General features: G+C 36.1%; 1 protein-coding gene across 1 annotated transcript; it reads right to left on the reverse strand.

The window, feature by feature from the left end:
* Positions 1 to 1,297: 1,297 nt before the first annotated feature.
* Positions 1,298 to 8,235, reverse strand: en2b (engrailed homeobox 2b). The gene is made up of 2 exons (XM_062987949.1): positions 7,806 to 8,235; positions 1,298 to 1,703 (listed from the first exon to the last, which is right to left on the reverse strand). Exons 1-2 carry the CDS (start codon positions 8,233 to 8,235, stop codon positions 1,384 to 1,386), a joined length of 750 nt encoding a protein of 249 aa, XP_062844019.1. The 3' UTR covers positions 1,298 to 1,383.
* Positions 8,236 to 8,500: the final 265 nt, after the last annotated feature.

The following is an 8,500-nucleotide window of genomic DNA, read 5'->3' on the forward strand; positions in this document are numbered from 1 at the left end:
TCTCAGAAAAACTTTATGGCATGAAAACAAATCCGAACCGAATCGGGAACTTTTCACTCTGCACACAGGCTGGTTCGGAGGTTCTGCACCCTGAACCTGCTCGATTCCTCTACAAGTAAAAAATAAAAACACTCACACACTCAGTAAAGAATAGAATAAAACAGTCAAGGAGGATTTAACTGTGTAACAAACTGCAGCAACATGTGAAAGAAAAGGAAAGTAAAAGGAAACAGGAGAGGAGGTTTATAGGATCTGTCAAAATAATTAGAGAAGAAAAGAAAACGGAGGAAAGAACAGCGATGAGATGAGGGGTAAAGAAAAAAGCAAATTAAAAGTTTGGTTCAAGACAAGAAAGAATAGAAATAATAATAAAAAATAATCAAATTAAGGGTTTGTGTTTAATACCTCTGTAAAATCAGTGAATACACTGTGAGTAAAAATGGAACCTCTGTATATTTTACCATAACTGGTAGATGTTGCATTCAGAATTATTATTATCATTATATTATTATTATTATTATTATTATATTATTATCATCCACTGTAAGTGTGTAGCTATAAAACCTTGTGAATGATCGATTAATACACGACAAATTTAACTGAACAATAAAATGTCAATTTATGACCAAATTCAGCTTTAATGATCAGATTTTGCGATCGCATGTTTCTAATTATGTGGACTGAGGGGTCTGACTTTAATTCTAATTAATACTTGAACCCCTAAAAGAAGTAAAGACTACATTTCGTGGATGGGGGGGGGGGGGGGGGGGGGGTGTTAGTTTACTCATATATACAGTTATAAACACTCACTCAGTTCTCACTGTATAATTCGCACTCTGGGCAAAAGCACAAAGGTCCATTTTGACTCACACTGTAGTTCGGTACAGTCTTTAGTCATTAAGTTTTCTGAACATGAAAATAATAAAATCAGATTTTTTTTACACGAAGTTTGTAGAAATAAATAAGAAGAAACTCGTAAGTTGAGCTTTTCTCCCGAGTTGAGATGGACTCGGGTCTGTGAGCAGTGATGCTGAGCTCTGTAATAAATACTGTAGATCAGAATGAACCATCAGAAACATCAAAACAACATCAAACAGTTTTTCTGCGTTTATTAAAAATCACAGTTGGCTGAATATGCATCAAGAAATAAAAAACGACTCTTTGGATTTCAGCGTGGATTAAAGACGATCTGGTGTCATCCTGGAAGAGAAGCGCTTCATTATTAAATAAAATAACAATAAACTCAAATAAAAACGCACTCACACAGCGTGGATAAATGATACAGGTTCTGAGTATTGCATTAGTTCATCCAGTCCGTGGTGCTGGATCAGTGAGCACCAGGCTGATCAGGGTCTCAGTGACAGTTCAAATGCGCTCCTGCGGTCAGTCGCTGTCCGATTTGTCCTCCTTGGAGGTGGTGGCGTGGTTGTACAGCCCCTGCGCCATCAGGTGCGCCGCCAGCGAGTTCTTGCTGCCCGTGGCCTTCTTGATCTTGGCTCTCTTGTTCTGGAACCAGATCTTGATCTGAGCCTCGTTGAGCTGGAGCTCGGTGGCCAGGCTCTGGCGCCGCTGCTCGGTCAGGTACCGGTTGGACTGGAACTCCGTCTTCAGCCGCTGGAGCTGCTCCGCCGTGAATGCGGTCCGCGGCCGCTTGTCCTCCCGACTCCCGACGCTTTTCTTTTTCGATCTGCGCGACCGGGGACCTGAAACACGCAAATACAGAGAGGATTCGGGTTAGGAGGTTCGGTCCTGCGTTCACTCAGTCATCCGTGTTTATACCGACCGCTCGGGCCGCCCTGCAGATTTACCCCGAACTTTATAACAAGCAGCATCGTGAATCAGGGATTGTACATGTACGTTTAATGGTTGAAGAAATTGATCACTTCTGCATTTGTTTATTAATTTATTCAGCTTTTTTTTTTTCACTAACTGCTTTATCGTGGTCAGAGTCTCGGTGGGTCCTAGGCCAGGTGCAAGACAAGCTTGAAGCCTGTACAGGGTTCCAGCTCTTTGAAGGGCATCATACACCCAATTAAGGGTGGTACTACTATGATGCAAACATGCTCGGTTGTGCACATGATCTTGCAGGATTTGTTGGACCACTTTCTTCCATTTCTCCAACCTCTAGTTCCACTGCCTGCCTGCCTGCCCATTGTAGGTGCTTTTGACAGTGGAGATGATTTAGCATGGGCGCCCTGACTGACCTGACTGTGCAGCCTTGTATACAGAAGGTTTTGATGCAGTGTGTTGTGACACCTTCACTTCATCATGAGGATTAAAATGATCTCTAGTTTTGATCCAAAGAGATCAAATGCACCTGGTTGTCTGGCCACAAAGATCTGATCCTGATCAAAGTCCCTCGGGCCTTTATGCTGATCAGATCTGCTGCATTCAACACATGAACCATGAGGAACCACCATCAGCCCGACATCTAGTAGATCCCTCACCCTCACACACACCATCAGATCAACATCTAATAGATCCCTTATATGCACCATCAGATCAACATCTAATAGATCCCCCCACACACCATCAGATCAACATCTAATAGATCCCCCCACACACCATCAGATCAACATCTAATAGATCCCTCACACACACCATTAGATCAACATCTAATAGATCCCTCACACACACCATCAGATCCACATCTAATAGATCCCTCACACACACCATTAGATCAACATCTAATAGATCCCTCACACACACCATCAGATCCACATCTAATAGATCCCTCACCCTCACACGCACCATCAGATCCACATCTAATAGATCCCTCACCCTCACACGCACCATCAGATCCACATCTAATAGATCCCTCACCCTCACACACACCATCAGATCCACATCTAGTAGATCCCTCACCCTCACACGCACCATCAGATCCACATCTAATAGATCCCTCACCCTCACACGCACCATCAGATCCACATCTAATAGATCCCTCACCCTCACACACACCATCAGATCCACATCTAGTAGATCCCTCACCCTCACACACACCATCAGATCAACATCTAGTAGATCCCTCACCCTCACACACACCATCAGATCAACATCTAGTAGATCCCTCACCCTCACACACACCCTCAGATCCACATTTAGTAGATCCCTCACCCTCACACACACCATCAGATCAACATCTAGTAGATCCCTCACCCTCACACACATCAGATCAACATTTAGTAGATCCCTCACCCTCACACACACCATCAGATCAACATCTAGTAGATCCCTCACCCTCACACGCACCATCAGATCAACATTTAGTAGATCCCTCACCCTCACACACACCATCAGATCAACATCTAGTAGATCCCTCACCCTCACACACACCATCAGATCAACATCTAGTAGATCCCTCACCCTCACACACCCTCAGATCAACATCTAGTAGATCCCTCACCCTCACACACACACCATCAGATCAACATCTAGTAGATCCCTCACCCTCACACACACCCTCAGATCAACATTTAGTAGATCCCTCACCCTCACACACACCCTCAGATCAACATTTAGTAGATCCCTCACCCTCACACACACCCTCAGATCAACATTTAGTAGATCCCTCACCCTCACACACACCCTCAGATCAACATCTAGTAGATCCCTCACATGCACCAGTGTAACAGAAGGTGTCAACATGCATGTATTTGTGTTCCTAAAGTTTTGGCTGATCAGTGTAAACAACAACTACTACTAATAATGATAATAATAAAAATTAAAGTAATCCTCTAAACAATGCTCTAAAGTCCTCTACACAGAAAGGATAATGCTGATCCGGATCTGGTTTTCTGTTTTTGAAGTTTAAAAGTCACATCATAACTGGTGGATGAAATAAAGCTGCTTTCTGGATAAAGCAAGTCTGGAAACTGTTCCTGTTTTTACTCTAGTATAACTTACGTATAACTTCTAGCATCCATCCGAATTTAGAATTATAATAATTAAAAAGCGAATTGGAGAAATGTTGTGCTCGAAATATGAAGCTTAAAATGCAGATGATTTTGATTATAGAGTGTAAAGAATATAACGTGTTAAACTCCGGCCTGGACTCACAGCTCAGTCTGGATCATTATCGTGTCCACTTACAATGAAATGAGGAGCTCAGATTCTGTTCTACTGCTGTACAACCAAAATATAAAACCATTAAAATCAGACCAGTTTATTATACACAGTTTATAACCAGAAACCAAACAGCGCTGGTGGAAATGTGGTTGTTATGGCAACAGAAACGCGCTCAAACTGGTGAGGAAACTTTTCAGTAGGAATCAAAACTCTCCTCAATTCTATTTAATTCAGTTCAATTCAGTTTAGTTCAGTTTACAGTCGAAATGATGCAAAACTTTTAGTTAGAATTTAGTAAAACAGGCCTGTAATTTTCACCTGAATTTTTCAACGTGGTACCAAAACCTCAGGATTCATTCTTTATTTATTTAATCATCCTAAATGACTTATCCAAGAAATTCCCTTTAAATGTTTTAATTCAGGTGTGTTTTAGTTTGTTTGTTTTTTACATTAAAATGTGTAGGTCTACTTTTTACCATTTTTTATTATTCTCATTAAATGAATGAACAAGAAATAAAAACGAACAAAAAATATGATGCAAAATAAATGGACTGGGTTTTTTCCCATGACACCTCTGGTGGCCTGTTATTGTTTTAATTCAGTTTGTAATAAACTGTTTTATATGATGTTAGAATCAAATGTTACTGCTTATAATAATACTGATACAATAATAATCAATACCAGGAAATTATTATTATTAGTAGTAGTATTAGCAGTAGTGGAATTATTATTATTATCAGTATTATTATTATCAGTGTTAGCATTATTATTATTATTATTATTATTATCGTAATCATCATTATTATTATTATTATTATTATTATCGTAATCATCATCATTATTATTATTATTATTAAAAGTAGTAATATACCAATTATTATTATTATTATTATTATTATCAGTATTATTATCAGTGTTATTATCAGTATTATTATTATTATTATCAGTATTATTATCAGTGTTATTATCAGTATTATTATTATTATTATCATAATCATTATTATTATTATTATTATTAAAAGTGGTAATATACCAATTGTTATTATTATTATCAGTATTATTATCATCAGTGTTATTATTATTATTATTATCATAATCACTATTATTATTATTATCAGTATTAGTAGTAGTAGAATTATTATTATTATCGTAATCATCATCATTATTATTAGTAGTAATATAAGAATTTTATTAGATTATTATTAATGTCTGTACTTTTTTATGCTTGACTAGGAAGTTGATAAACAGCAACAAAAGCTGCGAGCATAAAAATGTAGTTGCTATGGCAACAGGAACTTCGAACAAAGTTTGTGAGAGGAAAGTTTTTAGTAGAAACTCATAAAGTTTTATTCAAATAATAATAATAATAATAATAATAATAATAATAATAAAATGAAACTATAACAATAATTCTTCATTAACTTCATTAAAATGTTTTTAAGGTTTTTTTCCCCTAAAAAAGTTGTTTATTAGAGTTTTGGTGCGTTTACTGAGTCTGTAGAATTAATTTTCTTGTAGAACTGACTTATTTAAGAATTATTTACCCCTCATCTTACTTTGTTAGAATTTTAATAACACAATAATCATTTGAACGATTTTATTATTTTTCTCTCTGAAAACTTCTCACAGAGCTTTTTTCTCTCTGACACATTTGCATCCACATTTCCATATTTGAAAGAGTGCTGGAGTTTTTTGGGGGGTCTGTGCAGTGCTGGGGGTGGGGAGGGGTGCAGGAGAGAGGGGGTTTATCCCGCCCCCTTTCCCCCCTTCTCTGTTCCTATAGCAACTAGGTTTTATAATCGTGTTCTGTTATTGTTTCTGTTTATAAACTTGTGAAGTTTTTAAAACTTTTCTACCCAAATAAACAGAGAAAACTTCCTGTTAAAAAGATTAATGATTTATTCATCAGAAATATTTATTTTTAATTGCATAATGTGATTTTATTAGCTGTTCAGAACCATCCAGCCTGTTTGTGTTTTGATTTTTGTTTGTAGAAAGTTGAAATTTATATTGTAGGAATTGTGTAGAAAATTTAATGTAAAAAGTTAATGTAGCTTTTATTTGTATATTTTTTTTCTTTTAATCTACAGAGTCGTTTTGTTGTTGTAATTTCACGAATAATGAAGTTAATTTATTTAATAGCATTTAGCTTTCAAGCTAACAATCACTGGGCTCGTACATAAACATTGGAGTGGTGATTTTATACTATAAATCATGAGGAAAAAAAACTACAACAGAATTTACATTCTAATTTAAAATAAAAAAAATAAAAAAGGTTTTTATGTTTGAAAGAGGAAGGAAACTTAGAAGGATTATAGTTGTGACAAATGATCTTGATAACCTCAGCAGAGCTTCTCTGGTGTTTTTACACTCAAACTTGCACTTAAAGTCGATTTAATTCTTGCAGCACCATGTATAAAGTATTTGTAAAGTATAAAGGACTTTAATAAATAATAAAATAATAGAATTTATTAAAGAAACTCTAATAGTTTGACAGAGTTCAACTCCATTGTCCAACAAAAATATGCTAATGAAATATTAACAAAGAACGAGATGGAACAAAGGCTAAACTTGGCTTCGTTTTTACTGAAAAATACAAATAAAAGCGAATTTTAGTTTAATGTTGTTATATTTAATATTTCACTTGTTGTTTCTACAGCTTAAAAATATTTAAACTAGGATTTTTTATAAACATCGACATGAACGAACGTGGATCGTGTTTGCTGCAACTTCGACAAAAAAGTAAAAGTAAAAATAAACAATATTCAAATAATAATAAGTGATATTTAAATAAATAATAATATTAATAATTATTATAATAACATGGAAGTTCTTTTGAGCTATTTGGTTTTCGTGTCTGTAATTGTCCAAACTCATTCATATTCATTATTATTCAGTCACAATGAATAAAATAAAATAAAATGTTGTACTTCTAAAATCTTTATAATATCCACAATAAATACAAATTAATGCAAATATATTGTTTGTGACGTTTAAACGTTTAAATATTAGTTTTATTTTGTAATTACATTTTAAAAAGTGTTAATGAGTCTCTTGCTGTTTAACAGGCCTAACAGGAGCTCCGTAGATTTTAATCTGTTTATTTATCTTTATAGTTACATTAAAAAATCTAATAATAGTTCTAATAATCATTTTATTTACTGGACTGTGTTGTTATTAATTATAAAACCATTTCAGCTCTTTCGAAAAGTGTCACCAGGTTTTTTGTCTATAAAATTCAGATGAACTCAAACCAAACTGTTTACGGTCACATTTCGTTTCTTAAATATTCCAGCACATATTATAAATTATTTTATATTTCATTTTCAGCTTTTTAACAAATAAAATTAATCACAACAAATGAGTCTTAAATATAATGAATTATAAAATGCCATATTTTATTTCTAAGGTTCTTTTTTGTTCTTTTTATATTTCATTTGCACATTTTTGTTGGACAATGGAGTTGAACTGTCAAACTATTAGAGTTTCTTAATTTTTTTAAAATTATTTTATTATTTATTAAAGTCCTTTATACTTTATTTATACTTTATACATGATTCTACAGAATAAAACATTCATATTAAAATTATAATTAGATGTGAATGAATTTTTAAATTCTGGTTTTAAATGATTAATTTCAGATGTTTATTCGTTTTAAAAGTCGCACAAACTTGATCGAATCACAATAAAATAAACCATTTTTAGGCTTTATTTTTAAAGACAGGATGAACTCTGACCTGATGAGGGTCTGTCCGAGTATCTGGTGCAGTAAACCCAGGCGGGCCACAACATGGGCTGCTTTGCGGGCGTCGCGCTGCTGTCCGAGTCGTTTGCGCTCTGATCCGCGCCGCTGTCCGCTCCAGGCTTTGCGCCTCCGGCTGCGGGACTCGACGCACCTTCACCCGAGCTCGGTGATCCCGCACGGTCAGATTCAGTCCCCGCCTCGGACGGACACCGGTTCTCCCGTCCCAGCGCGTTAAGATCGTCCCGGCCGGCTGGATTCAGGAAAATCTGACTCTCTTTCCTCCGACCGAAGTCCGGCCGCAAAATGTTGTCGATGTAGAAGTTGGTGATCCTGTGCAGGTTTGCGGGAGGTTCGAGCAGGGGCAGGATGGCTCGGTTAGATTCGTCCCCCGCATCTCTGCTGCTTTGATCTTTCTCTTCCATCCTGAAACTCTCTTTAACCCCTTTCTCACCCGAACACAGGAGCGCGCCTCCGAGCTCCAGCCTTCAAATTATTTCCTCTTCTGTGTTTCTGTTTTTCGTTTCGAAGAAATAAAAATGTAAGGAGAAAAAAATGAGTTTTTAGATCGTTTTGTTTTTTCTTTTTTTTCCCTCTCTGTGTGTTTAAAAGCCACCGGAGCGCCTCTGCGCACAAAGAAAAATCATAGTTTATTTTAATTCCACAACGCGCTCCAAGAAAGGACTGTAA

The sequence above is a fragment of the Trichomycterus rosablanca genome, chromosome 25 (assembly GCF_030014385.1).
Source record: "Trichomycterus rosablanca isolate fTriRos1 chromosome 25, fTriRos1.hap1, whole genome shotgun sequence".
Classification (NCBI taxonomy): domain Eukaryota; kingdom Metazoa; phylum Chordata; class Actinopteri; order Siluriformes; family Trichomycteridae; genus Trichomycterus; species Trichomycterus rosablanca.